The 18,585-nt window shown below is 38.9% G+C and overlaps 1 protein-coding gene across 1 annotated transcript in view; it reads left to right on the top strand.

The window, feature by feature from the left end:
* The window catches only part of ACOXL (acyl-CoA oxidase like), a gene marked incomplete at its 3' end in the record, with an annotated part of 362,800 nt that overhangs the window by 232,478 nt on the left and 111,737 nt on the right, over window positions 1–18,585 (top strand). Inside the window, 1 exon segment of the mRNA XM_079720397.1 lies at window positions 1,466–1,575. Within this exon segment, the coding sequence (XP_079576523.1) occupies window positions 1,466–1,575 (110 nt within the window).

Genomic DNA, 18,585 nt, shown 5'->3' with positions numbered 1-18,585 from the left:
CAGGCTATGGACCAATCATAACTGGGAACATCGCACCAGCTTACATGTCACTGACCTAAAGCCAGTCCCATGGCTGCCTCGAATTCAAGGGGGCAGGGGAGTTTAATCTTCCACAGACCCAGGTCGCGGAGAACCTGAAAGCTTTAGTGTAAGAGTCAGGCTCTGGGCTATCAATTGGCTTCACGAGTTTGAGCGCATGGCACTCAACAGGACACTGGATGTGGCACAGTCCTCTGTTGGGTTAGAGTGTCCCATGCATTGCCTGGCTCTGCCCACCGATGACAGTAAAGTCACCCAGGCAAATGTGCCTTGACAAGTTTCCAGCATCCCTCTCATAGTCAGGGTGGCCCTCTTTAAGAACCATTGCATCAGTCAAGCTCATTGGATTTATTCTCAGGGAATAATCAAAAAGAGGGCAGTGCTATTTGTCTGAATATATTGATACTAAGGATATTAATGACAGTATAAAATTGGAAACAACATAAATATCTAATTGAATGGAAATGTTTAATTAGGTATGATTTCTCCAAAGAATATTATACAGCCATTAAACAGATAAATAGACTCCAAAACAGATTGTGAACCGAAAATGTCATTTATGATATCCTATTGATTGAAAGCATTATAACGTTTTATGTAATCTATATAAAAACATGAATGTATGTGAAATGAAGAAGGAAATATTCTAAAATAGGTATTCATATGAGAATGAATACGCAACTTATGGCTGTGTAACAACCCCACCCCCAAAGTTAGTGCCTTATAATGACACGCAATTGTTAGTTCATCGTTTGTAGGTTGGCAGTTTGGACTGAGCTCTCATGATGTGATTCCTCTGCTGGCCTCTCCGGGGCTCACTCCTGCCTGGCAGTCAGCTGGAGGCTCGGCAGGGCAGGCTGGCCCAAGGTGGCCTCACTGACGTGCCTAGCAGTTGCTGCTCACCATCACCTGGGCCTCTCTCTACAGCAGCCTAGCCCTGGACATCTTCTTTTAACAAACCTGGACAAGCATGCAGTGTTTTAGGCCCACATTATAACTTTAAAGCTGTGAGGAAAGCAATTGATGGAGATTGTTTTACTGTACCTTTCAGTATGATTCCCCAAAGGCCTAATCAACCATAGAATATCAGAGGCAAAAAGGAAAACAGACCAGCCACCCATCTGGTCCAGGGAAGGCAAGTAGGTTTCATCTGAAGTGTCACCTAAAATGGTTGGTCTTGGGACCACATTAAAGGCTCATGCCTCAAAGGGAAAAGAGAGCAGTGAGTAGTTAGCTAGTTAAGCTGGCCATGGGTAATGGAGGGAGAGTGGTGAGTAAGGGCCACACACCTGCTGTGGGGAAGTGGAGGCCTCAGGAAGGATTTGCTAGAAGTAGCTGGACCTTACCTTGCTGCAGCAGTTAAAGACACTCTGGCATTTATTGCATTTTTGACAAATGGCTGACAAGTGATAAACTCTATGTGCAGGTTGTGGTTCAGGAACTGCTGGCTCAGTACACCAAGCAGTATGAAGAAAGACCCATCTCCAGCCTGCTCCCAAACTGGATGGAATCAGGGGGTGACAAGCTGAGAACCAGGTATGTGACCATTCAGGCTGCCAACATCGTTGACCCAGTGTCTTATTCTTGAGCCTGAGTATACAGGGCCTTGTCTTGGCATAACTCACTCCTGTTTAAATTTTAAATATTTATATAAAAGAGAGAATCAACAAGAACCTACTGTATAGCATAGGGAACTCTACTCAGTACTCTGTAATAACCTCTATGGGAAAAGAATCTGAAAAAGCAGAGATATATGTATGTGTATAACTAAACCACTTTGCTGTACACCTGAGACTAACACAACGTTGTAAATCAACTATACTCCAATATAAAATTTAAAAAATATTGATATGTGGAAAAAATAAATGAATATGTATCTTCAATACTCATGCACCCACAAACCAACTTAAGAACCAGAACATTGCTAATTCTGTTCTTCCTACACCTGTTCCTTCTTTTGGGCATGTTCACTGTTCCAAGGACTTTACAGGTTTTAAGCCTAAACACCCCGTGAGGTAGGTTATTATTTCCATTTCACAGATGAGGAAACAGGCACAGAGTTTAAGTGTTTTGCCCAAGGTTACATGCCACTAGGTGACAGAGCTCGGATTTGAACCCAGATAGTCTGGCTTCAGGATCTGTGCTTTGGGTTGTTTTCATTGATTTTTTCGTATTGTCTTTAAGCTTGATAAATAAGGCATAATGTGTGTGGTATTCTGTAGCTTCCTGTTTTCACTCAATATTTTGTTTCTTAGGTTCGTCCAAGTTGTTATGTGTGGTTGAAGAGCTTCTGTCTGTGCTCATAATATTTCATCATGTGTCTGTGCCACAAGTTGCTCATCCATTTTAATCTCCAGTATCAGTGGATATTTGAGTTGTGTTTTTGACATTTTGAACACACTCTTATGAAAAATCTTGTATATGTTTTCTGGGGAACGTGGGCAAGAATTTCTACAGGGCTTTCAAATTTAGTTGCTGTGACTCAGAGAGATACATTTTCCATCACCATGGACACCCACACACCCATAGAGTCTTCTGCCCTCCCTCCCCACCACAGACACAAGTGAAACAAACATTTCATGAAACAATGCTCATCCTATTCCTCATAATGCTCTCTGATATTTTTTAATTTTGTTTTTTAAAAATACTGATCTCAATCCTTTAAACTGATTTCATGAGCCATTTTAGCCATTTGCAATCTATTGTTTGAAAAACACTCCTCAGTAGCATATATGACCCAGGAGTGAAAGTGCTGTGTTGTGGGTATGCCAATGCTCAACTTTACTACATCATGTCAAATTATTTTTCAGTGATTGTACACATTTATATCCCCACCAGCAGCATGTGTCTTATGGAACTAACACTTGGTATTATCAGACTTAATTTTTGTCGATATAACATAAGAAAAAGATCTCTCACTATGCTTTAAAATTGCATTTTCATATTACTGTTACAATTGAGTATGCTTTCACATGTCTATCTGCCATTTGTATTTCTTCCTATGTATTTCACATGTATTTCTTCATGTATTTTCTTTCTTTCTTTTTCTTTTTTTTTTTTTTGGTCTTAGTCTTATTGACTTTTAGATGTTACAGTTCTCTTCTCCAAGTTTGTGGCTTGTCTTATATTTTCTTTATGGTGTTTTTTGATTAACAGAAATTCTTAAATTACAATTGAGTTTATCAGTCTTTTCCATATCTTGTCTACTTTGATGTCATGATATATACACTTTTTAAAGTTTGAAAGTTTCACCTTTCACATTTAACTCTTGAATCCATTAGAAATTTTTGTCTGTGTTATGAGGGAGGGATTTAATTTCATTTTTTTTTCTCCTGTAGGGATTGTCAGTTGTTCCAGCCCCATATACTGAATTGACTGTCTTTCCCAAGTGATCTGGAATGTCCCCTCTGACATTTATTAAACTTTTATATATGCAGGAGTCCATTTGGGGGCTATTTGGTTCCTAGTCTGTTTGTATATTCTTAATTCAACAATACACCATCTCAATTCCACTAGATTTATAATAGTATAATAGTATTATATGGTACTTATTATATATAATATTATTATATTATTACCTTTAAAATATAATTCAGAATTGTTGGCTATTCTGGGTCTTTTGCATGTCCACATAAGTTTTAGAGTTAAGTTTGTCAAGTTCCTCCAAAAAAAAAAAAGAACTTGCATACACCAAAAGGACAAATTTTGTATAGTTGCCCTTATATAAGATATCTAGAGTAGCCAAGTTCATAGAGGCAGAAAGTAGAATAGTGGTTACCAGGGGCTAGGAGGAGGAAGAAATGGGAGTTAGTGTTTGCTGGGTACAGAATTTCAGTTTGGGAAGGTGAAAAAATTTTGGAGATGCATATTGGTGATGGTTGCATGACCAAGTGAATGTACTTAATGCCACTGAACTGTACTCTTAAAAATGGTTAAGGTAGTAGATTTTATGTTATGTTTATTTTACCACAATTTAAAATATCTACTGGAATTTTCTTTGAAAGTGTATGAAATCTATAGATTTGCAGAAAAATTGACACGCTTGTAAAACTGAACTTCCTCTCAGAAATGTTAATCTCTCAAGTGTCTCCCAGAGTTTGATAATTTCTTTCAAACATAGTATAACCTTAGACAGATTTATTACTAGGTACACTAGAATTTTGTTGTTGTTGTAAAAAGAATATTTTTTAAATTCTGGGTTTTGTTGTTGCTGATTTATTATACGTGCAGTTGGATTTTGTACAATATATAAACCTGACCATAAAAAATTTCTTTTAAATATGACTGTAGATTCTTTGATGTAGACAGTCCTACTATCTGCAAATAATGAATTCTTATTTCTTCCTTTCCAGTTATTCTTTTTTGGGAGAAAGTGTTTTATCCCTGGTTTTAAAAAGAATTAGTTTAATATTTCACTATTAAGAATGACCTTTGCTAAAGTTTTTTGATAGACACACTTTACTTCCTAAAGAAGCTCCTTTTACTGTTATTTTTAACATATTCTTCTTCTTATTAGATGAATTTTACTGCAAATGATTTTTATCTATTAAATTATGATATTTCTTCTTTAATCAGTTAATATGATAAATAACCCCTGCATGCTTAAGAAACACTCAATTTTGTTTATTGATTTATGCTCATAAATGTACTGCCTCCTTTGTTCTACTTTTGAGGAGCTTATTGTGCTTTTTCCTTTTGTGCATTTTTAAAATTATTATTTTTATTTGGAGGGAGACTTTGGTCTTCATAACCCAAATGTATTGAACTAATTTCCAAGGAAACTATTCATTAAAAAGTATAATCTTACAATCCTAATAAGAGACACGGAAAACACAATAAATATAGTATGGGACATTTCATATCTGTTGGCATGAAGTGAAATTTTAAAAATCTGCATTCTGTCCTCCCCCCCCCCTTTTTTTTTAAACTACTGCTCAGGTTCCTGTTTATTCAAACTGTAGTCTATCTTAAAGCTGGAAACATCAGATCCCATATCCTAGGACTGTTTCACTTAAGTCTCGCTCGGTTTGGGGGTGGTTTTTTTTTTTCTTTATTTTATACAGTTTCCCTTGGTTTTGTCTCAGTTTGTCCTTGCACACTCTAAAAAGTCAGTGAGTCTTTTTAATATTTCTAGCCCTGAATGGGCATTTTGGGGTGCTGATAGCTTTCCCCGAAATTTATTAGGTAGAAAATTTCCAACATATAAGGAGTTGAAAGAACAGTACAATTCCCATCAGAATCAGTTCCATCCATTCAGGAATCGTGTTCTCCAGCTAGCTACAAATCATCTGCCCCTCCATTTCTCTTCCAGATAGCAGAGCAGGGCTTGTTTCCATCATTTCGAAAGCAAAACAGACTCTCGCCGATATGCAAATCTATATTCCTAGCAAGTCTTCCAAGATAGACTTGAGATGTGCCAAAGGCAGTATTCCAATTGTAAATATTTGGAAAGTTCCAGTCCATTTATTTTGTCTCCGTTATTAACCTCCAAAACAGTGCACTTCTCTCTCCCACACATCCCGGTTTTACTGATTCAGGCTGGCTGTGTTTATCTCCTTAAGTCCCCAAACCTTACTTACTCTCATTTTTTAAGAAAAGCCTTTGTCATCCAACACATTTCCACACACATAGTGTATGGGGCACTTCTCTAGGTGTTGACAGTACAGCAGTAACTGTGGGTTCTCAGCTTTCATGGAGCTTACATGCAAGTAGAGCCTTTGGATGGCAGTCTTATTGACAACTCACAAGAGAAGTACCCATGAGCAGGTGGGGACACGAAGAAAGAAGGGGTGAGAACTTCCTGGTGCCCTGAAATCCCTCCAGGTAGGCAGCCATTTGTATGGACACCCAGAGGCTAGCCTTCATCTGAACAGTGCGGGGAGTCAGTCATGGTACTGGAAAGGTTCCATGAGACTAGGTGAGGAGGCCAGGGCTGGGCTCTGATTGGGGCTGTACTTGGTTCTGCAACAGCTCCATTCTGCCCTTTCTTGTCCCAATGAGTGCTGCCTCTCCCCCTTTCCCAAGGGGCTGCCACTGGAGCCCTCACGGATCTCATCAACCTGTGGATCCCTAGGAGACTGTGGAGGCTGAGGAAAGGTAAGCTTCTGTGCTGTACTTGAATGCTGTGCCATTTATATTATGAGCATTTTCAGACACTCAGGAAAGTTGGAATAATTGTAGGGAACATTCATATACTCACCATAGAGAGTCAACTATTAACCTGTGGCTGTGATTACTGTATCACATATATATCCATGTACCAACCCTTCAACCCATCCTTCAATTCATCTTTTCTTTTGCTGGTGCACTTCAAAGTAAACAGCAGACATCAACATACTTCTAAATAATAATTTGGAATGAGCATCATTAACTAGAGTTCAATATTTGGTTACAGGTTTTTCAACTTATGTAGATTTACTTACAATGAAAGACAAATCTTTTTTTTTTATAACATCTTTATTGGAGTATAATTGCTTTACAGTGGTGTGTTAGTTTCTGCTCTATAACAAGGTGAATCAGCTATACATAAACATATATCCCCATATCTCCACCCTCTTGTGTTTCCTTCCCAATCTCCTTATCCCACCCCTCTAGGTGGTGACAAAGCACCGAACTGATCTCCGTGTGCTATGTGGCTGCTTCCCTCTAGCTATGTATTTTACATTTGGTAGTGTATATAAGTCCATGCCACTCTCTCACTTCGTCCCAGCTTACCCTTCCCCCTCCCCATGTCCTCAACTCCATTCTCTACATCTGCATCTATATTCCTGTCCTGCCCCTAGTTTCTTCAGAACCTTTTTTTTTAAAGATTCCATATATATATATATATATATATATATATATATATATATATATGTATATATGTATGTTAGCATACAGTATTTGTTTTTCTCTTTCTGACCTACTTCACTCTGTATGACAGACTCTAGGTCCATCCACCTAACTACAAATAACTCAATTTCGTTTCTTTTTATGGCTGAGTAATATTCCATTGTATATATGTGCCACATCTTCTTTATCCATTCATCTGTCAGTGGACACTTAGGTTGCTTCCATGTCCTGGCTATTGTAAATAGAGCTGCAGTGAACATTGTGGTACATGACTCTTTTTGAATTATGGTTTTCTCAGGGTATATGCCCAGGAGTGGGATCGCTGGATCGTACGATAGTTCTATTTTTAGTTTTTTAAGGAACCTCCATACGGTTCTCCATAGCGGCTGTATCAATTTACATTCCCACCAACAGTGCAAGAGGGTACCCTTTTCTCCACACCCTCTCCAGCATTTGTTGTGTGTAGATTTTTTGATGATGGCCATTCTGACTGGTGTGAGGTGATACCTCACTGTAGTTTTGATTTGCATTTCTCTAATGATTAGTGATGTTGAGCATCCTTTCATGTGTGTGTTGGCAATCTGTATATCTTCTTTGGAGAAATGTCTATTTAGGTCTTCTGCCCATTTTTGGATTGGGTGGTTTGTTTTTTTGATATTGAGCTGCATGAGCTTCTTGTAAATTTTGGGGTTTGTCAGTTTCTTCATTTGCAAATATTTTCTCCCATTCTGAGGGTTGTATTTTGGTCTTGTTTATGGTTTCCTTTGCTGTGAAAAAGCTTTAAGTTTCATTAAGTCCCATTTGTTTATTTCTGTTTTTATTTCCATTTCTCTAGGTGGTGGGTCAAAAAGGATCTTGCTGTGATTTATGTCATAGAGTGTTCTGCCTATGTTTTCCTCAAAGAGTTTGATAGTGTCTGGCCTTACATTTAGGTCTTTAATCCATTTTGAGTTTCTTTTTGTGTATGGTTTTACGAGTGTTCTGATTTCATTCTTTTACATGTAGCTGTCCAGTTTTCCCAGCACCACCTATTGAAGAGGCTGTCTTTTCTCCATTGTATATTCTTGCCTCCTTTATCAAAGATAAGGTGACCATATGTGCGTGGATTTATCTCTGGGCTTTCTATCCTGTTCCATTGATCTATATGTCTGTTTTTGTGCCAGTACCATACTGTCTTGAATACTGTAGCTTTGTAGTATAGTCTGAAGTACAGCAGCCTGATTGCTCCAGCTCCGTTTTTCTTTCTCAATATTGCTTTGGCTATTCAGGATCTTTTGTGTTTCCATACAAATTGTGAGATTTTTTGTTCTAGTTCTGTGAAAAATGCCATTGGTAGTTTAATAGGAATTTCATTGAATCTGTAGATCGCTTAGGGTAGTATAGTCATTTTCACAATGTTGATTCTTCCAATCCAAGAACATGGTATATCTCTCCATCTGTTTGTATCATCTTTAATTTCTTTCATCAGTGTCTTATAGTTTTCTGCATACAGGTCTTTTGTCTCCTTAGGTAGGTTTATTCCTAGGTATTTTATTCTTTTTGCTGCAATGGTAAATGGGAATGTTTCCTTAATTTCTATTTCAGATTTTTCATCATTAGCATATAGGAATGCAAGAGATTCCTGTGCATTAATCTTGTATCCTGCTACGTTACCAAATTCATTGATTAGCTGTAGTGGTTTTCTGGTAACATCTTTAGGATTCTCTATGTATAGTATCATGTCATCTGCAAACAGTGACAGCTTTACTTCTTCTTTTCTGATTTGGATTCCTTTTATTTCTTTTTCTTCTCTGATTGCTGTGGCTAAAACTTCCAAAACTATGTTGAATAATAGTGGTGAGAGTGGACAACCTTGTCTTGTTCCTGATTTTAGTGGAAATGCTTTCAGTTTTTCACCATTGAGAACAATGTTGTCTGTGGGTTTGTTATAGATGGCCTTTGATATGTTGAGGTAAGTTCCCTCTATGCCCACTTTCTGGAGGGTTTTTATCATAAATGGTGTTGAATTTTGTCAAAAGCTTTCTCTGTATCTATTGAGATGATCATATGGTTTTTCTCCTTCAAGTTGTTGATATGGTGTATCACATTGATCGATTTGCATATATTGAAGAATCCTTGCATTCCTGGATTAAACCCCACTTGATCATGGTGTATGATCCTTTAATGTTCTGTTGGATTCTGTTTGCTGGTATTTTGTTGAGGAGCGTTTGCATCTATGTTCATCAGTGATATTGGCCTGTAGGTTTCTTTCTTTGTGACATCTTTGTCTGGTTTTGGTATCAGGGTGATGGTGGCCTTGTAGAATGAGTTTGAGAGTGTTCCTCCCTCTGCTATACTTTGAAAGAGTTTCAGAAGGATAGGTGTTAGCTCTTCTCTAAAGGTTTGATAGAATTCGCCTGTAAAGCCATCTGGTCCAGGGCTTTTGTTTGTTGGAAGATTTTTAATCAGTCTGAATTTCAGTGCTTGTGGTTTGTCTGTTTATATTTCCTATTTCTTTCTGGTTCAGTTTCAGAAGGTTGTGCTTTTCTAAGAATTTGTCCATTTTATTGGCATAGAGTTGCTTGTAGTAATCTCTCATGATCCTTTGTATTTCTGCAGTGTCTGTTGTTGCTTCTCCTTTATCATTTCTAATTCTGTTGATTTGAGTCTTCCCCCTTTTTTTTTTTTTTTTTTTCACATTTTATTTATTTTTTTATTTATTTATTTATTTATTTATTTTTTTTATTTTTATTTTTTGCTTTATCACAAATTTAATCAGTTATATGTATACATATGTTCCCATATCCCCTCCCTTTTGCGTCTCCCTCCCACCCTCCCTATCCCACCCCTCCAGGCGGTCACAAAGCACCGAGCTGATCTCCCTGTGCTATGCGGCTGCTTCCCACTAGCTATCTACCTTACGTTTGGTAGTGTATATATGTCCATGCCGCTCTTTCACTTTGTCACAGCTTACCCTTCCCCCTCCCCATATCCTCAAGTCCATTCTCTAGTAGGTCTGTGTCTTTATTCCTGTCTTACCCCTATGTTCTTCATGACCTTTTTTTTTCTTAAATTCCATATATATGTGTCAGCATACAGTATTTGTCTTTCTCTTTCTGACTTACTTCACTCTGTATGACAGACTCTAGGTCCATCCACCTCATTACAAATAGTTCAATTTCATTTCTTTTTATGGCTGAGTAATATTCCATTGTATGTATGTGCCACATCTTCTTTACCCATTCATCCGATGATGGACACTTAGGTTGTTTCCATCTCCGGGCTATTGTAAATAGGGCTGCTATGAACATTTTGGTACATGTCTCTTTTTGAATTATGGTTTTCTCAGGGTATATGCCCAGTAGTGGGATTGCAGGGTCATATGGTAGTTCTATTTGTAGTTTTTTAAGGAACCTCCATACCGTTCTCCATAGTGGCTGTACCAATTCACATTCCCACCAGCAGTGCAAGAGTGTTCCCTTTTTTCCACACCCTCTCCAGCATTTATTGTTTCTAGATTTTTTGATGATGGCCATTCTGACTGGTGTGAGATGATATCTCATTGTAGTTTTGATTTGCATTTCTCTAATTAGTAAAGATGTTGAGCATCCTTTCATGTGTTTGTTGGCAGTCTGTATATCTTCTGTGGAGAAATGTCTATTTAGGTCTTCTGCCCATTTTTGGATTGGGTTGTTTGTTTTTTTGTTATTGAGCTGCATGAGCTGCTTATAAATTTTGGAGATTAATCCTTTGTCAGTTGCTTCATTTGCAAATATTTTCTCCCATTCTGAGGGTTGTCTTTTGGTCTTGTTTATGGTTTCCTTTGCTGTGCAAAAGCTTTTAAGTTTCATTAGGTCCCATGTGTTTATTTTTGTCTTTATTTCCATTTCTCTAGGAGGTGGGTCAAAAAGGATCTTGCTGTGATTTATGTCATAGAGTGTTCTGCCTATGTTGTCCTCTAAGAGTTTGATAGTGTCTGGCCTTACATTTAGGTCTTTAATCCATTTTGAGCTTATTTTTGTGTATGGTGTTAGGGAGTGATCGAATCTCATACTTTTACATGTCCCTGTCCAGTTTTCCCAACACCACTTATTGAAGAGACTGTCCTTTCTCCACTGTACATTCCTGCCTCCTTTATCAAAGATAAGGTGACCATATGTCCGTGGGTTTATCTCTGGGCTTTCTATCCTGTTCCATTGATCTATCTTTCTGTTTCTGTGCCAGTACCATACTGTCTTGATTACTGCAGCTTTGTAGTATAGTCTGAAGTCAGGGAGCCTGATTCCTCCAGCTCCATTTTTCGTTCTCAAGATTGCTTTGGCTATTCGGGGTCTTTTGTGTTTCCATACAAATTGTGAAATTTTTTGTTCTAGTTCTGTGAAAAATGCCAGTGGTATTTTGATAGGGATTGCATTGAATCTGTAGATTGCTTTGGGTAGTAGAGTCATTTTCACAATGTTGATTCTTCCAATCCAAGAACATGGTACATCTCTCCATCTATTTGTATCATCTTTAATTTCTTTCATCAGTGTCTTATAATTTTCTGCATACAGGTCTTTTGTCTCCTTAGGTAGGTTTATTCCTAGATATTTTATTCTTTTTGTTGCAATGGTAAATGGGAGTGTTTCCTTGATTTCACTTTCAGATTTTTCATCATTAGTATATAGGAATGCCAGAGATTTCTGTGCATTAATTTTGTATCCTGCAACTTTACCAAATTCATTGATTAGCTCTAGTAGTTTTCTGGTAGCATCTTTAGGATTCTCTATGTATAGTATCATGTCATCTGCAAACAGTGACAGCTTTACTTCTTCTTTTCCAATTTGGATTCCTTTTATTTGCTTTTCTTCTCTGATTGCTGTGGCTAAAACTTCCAAAACTATGTTGAATAAGAGTGGTGAGAGTGGGCAACCTTGTCTTGTTCCTGATCTTAGTGGAAATGGTTTCAGTTTTTCACCATTGAGGACGATGCTGGCTGTGGGTTTGTCATATATGGCCTTTATTATGTTGAGGAAAGTTCCCTCTATGCCTACTTTCTGCAGGGTTTTTATCATGAATGGGTGTTGAATTTTGTCGAAAGCTTTCTCTGCATCTATTGAGATGATCATATGGTTTTTCTCCTTCAATTTGTTAATATGGTGTATCACGTTGATTGATTTGCGTATATTGAAGAATCCTTGCATTCCTGGGATAAACCCCACTTGATCATGGTGTATGATCCTTTTAATGTGCTGTTGGATTCTGTTTGCTAGTATTTTGTTGAGGATTTTTGCATCTATGTTCATCAGTGATATTGGCCTGTAGTTTTCTTTCTTTGTGACATCCTTGTCTGGTTTTGGTATCAAGGTGATGGTGGCCTCGTAGAATGAGTTTGGGAGTGTTCCTCCCTCTGCTATATTTTGGAAGAGTTTGAGAAGGATAGGCGTTAGCTCTTCTCTAAATGCTTGATAGAATTCGCCTGTGAAGCCATCTGGTCCTGGGCTTTTGTTTGTTGGAAGATTTTTTATCACAGTTTCAATTTCAGTGCTTGTGATTGGTCTGTTCATATGTTCTATTTCTTCCTGATTCAGTCTTGGCAGGTTGTGCATTTCTAAGAATTTGTCCATTTCTTCCAGGTTGTCCATTTTATTGGCATAGAGTTGCTTATAGTAATCTCTCATGATCTTTTGTATTTCTGCAGTGTCAGTTGTTACTTCTCCTTTTTCATTTCTAATTCTATTGATTTGAGTCTTCTCCCTTTTTTTCTTGATGAGTCTGGCTAATGGTTTATCAATTTTGTTTATCTTCTCAAAGAACCAGCTTTTAGTTTTATTGATCTTTGCTATTGTTTCCTTCATTTCTTTTTCATTTATTTCTGATCTGATTTTTATGATTTCTTTTCTTCTGCTAACTTTGGGATGTTTTTGTTCTTCTTTCTCTAATTGCTTTAGGTGCAAGGTTAGGTTGTTTAGTCGAGATATTTCCTGTTTCTTAAGGTGGGATTGTATTGCTATAAACTTCCCTCTTAGAACTGCTTTTGCTGCATCCCATAGGTTTTGGGTCGTCGTGTCTCCATTGTCATTTGTTTCTAGGTATTTTTTTATTTCCTCTTTGATTTCTTCAGTGATCACTTCGTTATTAAGTAATGTATTGTTTAGCCTCCATGTGTTTGTATTTTTTATAGCTCTTTTCCTGTAATTGATATCTAGTCTCATAGCATTGTGGTCGGAAAAGATACTTGATACAATTTCAATTTTCTTAAATTTACCAAGGCTTGATTTGTGACCCAAGATATGATCTATCCTGGAGAATGTTCCATGAGCACTTGAGAAAAATGTGTATTCTGTTGTTTTTGGATGGAATGTCCTATAAATATCAATTAAGTCCATCTTGTTTAATGTATCATTTAAAGCTTGTGTTTCCTTATTTATTTTCATTTTGGATGATCTGTCCATTGGTGAAAGTGGGGTGTTAAAGTCCCCTACTATGATTGTGTTACTGTCGATTTCTCCTTTTATGGCTGTTAGTGTTTGCCTTATGTATTGAGGTGCTCCTATGTTGGGTGCATAAATATTTACAATTGTTATATCTTCTTCTTGGATCGATCCCTTGATCATTATGTAGTGTCCTTCTTTGTCTCTTCTAGTAGTCTTTATTTTAAAGTCTATTTTGTCTGATATGAGAATTGCTACTCCAGCTTTCTTTTGGTTTCCAGTTACATGAAATATCTTTTTCCATCCCCTCACTTTCAGTCTGTATGTGTCTCTAGGTCTGAAGTGGGTCTCTTGTAGACAGCATATATATGGGTCTTGTTTTTGTATCCATTCAGCCAATCTGTGTCTTTTGGTGGGAGTGTTTAGTCCATTTACATTTAAGGTAATTATCGATATGTATGTTCCTATTCCCATTTTCTTAATTGTTTTGGGTTCGTTATTGTAGGTCTTTTCCTTCTGTTGTGTTTCTTGCCTAGAGAAGTTCCTTTAGCATTTGTTGTAAAGCTGGTTTGGTGGTGCTGAACTCTCTCAGCTTTTGCTTGTCTGTAAACGTTTTAATTTCTCCATCAAATCTGAATGAGATCCTTGCTGGGTAGAGTAATCTTGGTTGCAGGTTTCTCTCCTTCATCACTTTAATTATGTCCTGCCACTCCCTTCTGGCTTGTAGAGTTTCTGCTGAGAGATCAACTGTTATCCTGATGGGGATTCCCTTGTGTGTTATTTGTTGTTTTTGCCTTGCTGCTTTTAATATGATTTCTTTGTGTTTAATTTTTGACAGTTTGATTAATATGTGTCTTGGCGTATTTCTCCTTGGATTTATTCTGTATGGGACTCTCTGTGCTTCTTGGACTTGATTAACTATTTCCTTTCCCATATTAGGGAAGTTTTCAACTATAATCTCTTCAAATATTTTCTCAGTCCCTTTCTTTTTCTCTTCTTCTTCTGGAACCCCTATAATTCGAATGTTGGTGCGTTTAATGTTGTCCCAGAGGTCTCTGATATTGTCCTCTGTTCTTTTCATTCTTTTCTCTTTATTTTGCTCTGCATTAGTTATTTCCACTATTTTATCTTCCACCTCACTTATCCGTTCTTCTGCCTCAGTTATTCTGCTATTGATCCCATCTAGAGTATTTTTCATTTCATTTATTGTGTTTTTAATCGATGCTTGATTCATCTTTAGTTCTACTAGGTCCTTGTTAACTGTTTCTTGCATTTTGTCTATTCTATTTCCAAGATTTTGGATCATCTTTACTATCATTATTCTGAATTCTTTTTCAGATAGACTGCCTATTACCTCTTCATTTGTTAGGTCTGGTGGGTTTTTATCTTGCTCCTTCTCCTGCTGTGTGTTTTTCTGTCTTCTCATTTTGCTTATGTTACTGTGTTTGGGGTCTCCTTTTTGCCGGCTGCAGGTTCGTAGTTCCTGTTGTTTTTGGTGTCTGTCCCCAGTGGCTAAGGTTGGTTTAGTGGGTTGTGTAGGTTTCCTGGTCGAGGGGACTAGTGCCTGTGTTCTGGTGGATGAGGCTGGATCTTGTCTTTCTGGTGGGCAGGTCCACGTCTGGTGGTGTGTTTTGGGGTGTCTGCAGACTTTTTATGATTTTAGGCCACCTCTCTGCTAATGGGTGGCGTTGTGTTCCTGTCTTGCTAGTTGTTTGGCATAGGGTGTCCAGCACTGTAGCTTGCTGGTCGTTGAGTGAAGCTGGGTGCTGGTGTTGAGATGGAGATCTCTGGAAGATTTTCGCCGTTTGATATTATGTGGAGCTGGGAGGTCTCTTGTGGACCAGTGTCCTGAAGTTGGCTCTCCCACCTCAGAGGCACAGTACTGACTCCTGGCTCCTCAATTTGGGATGATTTGTTGTCTATTCATGTATTCCACAGATGCAGGGTACATCAAGTTGATTGTGGAGCTTTAATCCGCTGCTTCTGAGGCTGCTGGGAGAGGTTTCCCTTTCTCTTCTTTGTTCTCACAGCTCCCGGGTCTCAGCTTTGGATTTGGCCCCGCCTCTGCGTGTAGGTCGCCGGAGGGCGTCTGTTCTTCGCTCAGACAGGAAAGGGTTAAAGGAGCAGCCTCTTCGGGAACTCTGGCTCACTCAGGCCGGGCGGGAGGGAGGGGCACGGAGTGCGGGGCGAGCCTGCAGCGGCAGAGGTCGGCGTGACGTTGCACCAGCCCGAGGCGCGCCGTGCGTTCTCCCAGGGAAGCCGCCCCTGGATCCCGGGACCCCGGCAGTGGCGGGCTGCTCAGGCTCCCGGAAGGGCGGTGTGGACAGTGACCTGCGCTCGCACACGGGCTTCTTGGCGGCGGCAGCAGCAGCCCCAGCGTCCCACGCCCGTCACTGGGCTCCGCGCTTTCAGTCGCGACTCGCGCCCGTCTGTGGAGCCCCTTTAAGCAGCGCTCTTAATCCCCTCTCCTCGCGCAGCAGGAAACCAAGAGGGAAGAACAAGTCTCTTGCCTCTTCGGCAGCTCCAGAGTTTTCCCGGACTCCCTCCCGGCTAGCTGTGGCACATTAGCCCCCTTCAGGCTGAGTTCTCGCCGCCAGCCCCAGTCCTCTCCCTGCGCTCTGACCGAAGCCCGAGCCTCAGCTTCCAGCGCCGCCCGCCCCGGCGGGCGAGCAGACAAGCCTCTCGGGCTGGTGAGTGCCGCTCGGCACCGATCCTCTGTGCGGGAATCTCTCCGCTTTGCCCTACCCAGGTATGTGGGGAGTTTCTTGCCTTTTGGGAGGTCTGGGGTCTTCTGCCAGCGTTCAGTAGGTGTTCTGTAGGAGTTGTTCCACGTGTAGCTGTATTTCTGGTGTATCCGTGAGGAGGAAGGTGATCTCCGCGTCTTACTCTTCCGCCATCTTACCCGGAAGTCCTCTTCCCCCTTTTTTTTCTTGATGAGTCTGGCTAGTGGTTTATCAATTTTGTTTACATTCTCAATGAACCAGCTTTTAGTTTAATTGATCTTTGCTATCGTTTCCTTCATTTTTTTTTCATTTATTTCTGATCTGATCTTTATGATTTCCTTCCTTCTGCTAACTTTGGGGTATTTTTGTTCTTCTTTCTTTAATTGCTTTAGGTGTAAGGTTTCATTGTTTATTTGAGATTTTTCTTGTTTCTTGAGGTAGGATTGCTTTAAACTTCCCTCTTAGAACTGCTTTTGCTGCATTCCATATGTTTTGGGTTGTCATGTTTTCATTGTTATTTGTGTCTAGGTATTTTTTGATTTCCTCTCATTTCTTCAGCGATCTCTTGGTTATTAAGTAGTGTATTGTTTAGCCTCCAGGTGTGTGTATTTTTTACAGATTTCATCGTGTAATTGATATCTAGTCTCATAGCGTTGTGGTCAGAGAAGATACTTGATATGATTTCAATTTTCTTAAATTTACCAAGGCTTGATTTGTGACCCAAGATATGATCTATCCTGGAGAATGTTCCATGAGCAGTTGAGAAGAAAGTGTATTCTGTTGTTTTTGGATGGAATGTCCTATAACTGTCAATTAAATCCATCTTGTTTAATTTATCATTTAAAGCTAGTGTTTCCTTATTTATTTTCATTTTGGATGATCTGTCCATTGGTGAAAGCGGGGTGTTAAAGTCCCCTACTCTTCTTGTTTTACTGTCGACTTCCTCTTTTATGGCTGTTAGCATTTACCTTATGTATTGGGGTGCTCCTATGTTGGGTGCATAAATATTTACAATTGTTATATCTTCTTAGATTGATCCCTTGATCATTATGTAGTGGCCTTCTTTGTGTCTTGTAATAGTGTTTATTTTAAAGTCTATTTTGTCTAATATGAGAATTGCTACTCCAGCTTTCTTTTGATTTCCAGTTACATGAAATATCTTTTTCCATCCCCTCACTTTCAGTCTGTATGTGTCCCTAGATCTGAAGTGGGTCTCTTGTAGACAGCATATATATGGGTCTTGTTTTTTATCCACTCAGCCATTCTGTGTCTTTTGGTTGGAGCATTTAATCCATTTACATTTAAGGTAGTTATCAATATGTATTTTCTATTACCATTTTCTTAATTGTATTGGGTTTGTTATTGTAGGTCTTTTCCTTCTCTTGTGTTTCCTGCCTAGAGAAGTTCCTTTAGCATTTGTTGTAAAGTTGGTTTGGTGGTGCTGAATTCTCTTAGCTTTTGCTTGTCTGTAAAGGTTTTAATTTCTCCATTGAATCTGAATGAGATCCTTGCTGTGTAGAGTAATCTTGGTTGTAGTTTCTTCCCTTTCATCACTTTAAATATGTCCTGCCACTCCCTTCTGGCTTGCAGAGTTTCTGCTGAAAGATCAGGTGTTAACCTTATGGAGATTCTGTTGTGTGTTATTTGTTGTTTTTCCCTTGTTTCTTTTAATATTTTTTCTTTCTATTTAATTTTTAACAGTTTGATTAATATGTGTCTTGGCGTGTTTCTCCTTGGATTTATCCTGTATGAGACTCTCTGCACTTCGTGGACTTGATTGACTGTTTGTTTTCCCATGTTAGGGAAGTTTTCAACAATAATCTCTTCAAATATTTTCTCAGACCCTTTCTTTTTCTCTTCTTCTTCTGTGACCCCTGTAATTAGAATGTTGGTGCATTTAATGTCTTCCCAGTGGTCTCTGAGACTGTCCTCAATTCTTTTCATTCTTCTTTCTTTATTCTGATCTGCAGTAGTTATTTCCACTATTTTATCTTCCAGGTCACTTATCCGTTTTTCTGCCTCAGTTATTCTGCTATTGATTCCTACTAGAGAATTTTTAATTACATGTATTGTGTTGTTCATCATTGTTTGTTTGCTCTTTAGTTCTTCTAGGTCCTTGTTAAACATTTCTTGTATTTTCTCCATTCTCTCTACAAGATTTTGGATCATCTTCACTGTCATCACTCTGAATTCTTTTTCAGGTAGACTGCCTATTTCCTCTTCATTTGTTTGGTCTGATGGGTTTTTACCTTGTTCCTTCATCTGCTGTGTGTTTCTCTGTCTTCTCAATTTGCTTAACTTACTGTGTTTGGGAGTCTCCTTTTCACAGGCTGCAGGTTCGTAGTTCCCGTTGTTTTTGCTGTCTGCCCCCAGTGGGTAAGTTTGGTTCAGTGTGTTGTATAGGCTTCCTGGTGGAGGGGACTTGTGCCTGTATTCTGGTGGATGGGGCTGGATCTTGTCTTTCTGGTAGGCAGGATTGCGTCTGATGGTGTGTTTTGGGGTGCCTGTGACCTTATTATGATTTGAGGCAGCCTCTCTGCTAATGGGTGGGATTGTGTTCCTGTCTTGCTAGTTGTTTGGCATAGGGTGTCCAGCACTGT

Source organism: Hyperoodon ampullatus (genome assembly GCF_949752795.1).
Source record: "Hyperoodon ampullatus genome assembly, chromosome: 15".
Taxonomy (NCBI): Eukaryota; Metazoa; Chordata; class Mammalia; order Artiodactyla; family Ziphiidae; genus Hyperoodon; species Hyperoodon ampullatus.
This window is presented reverse-complemented; position numbering and strand designations above follow the sequence as displayed.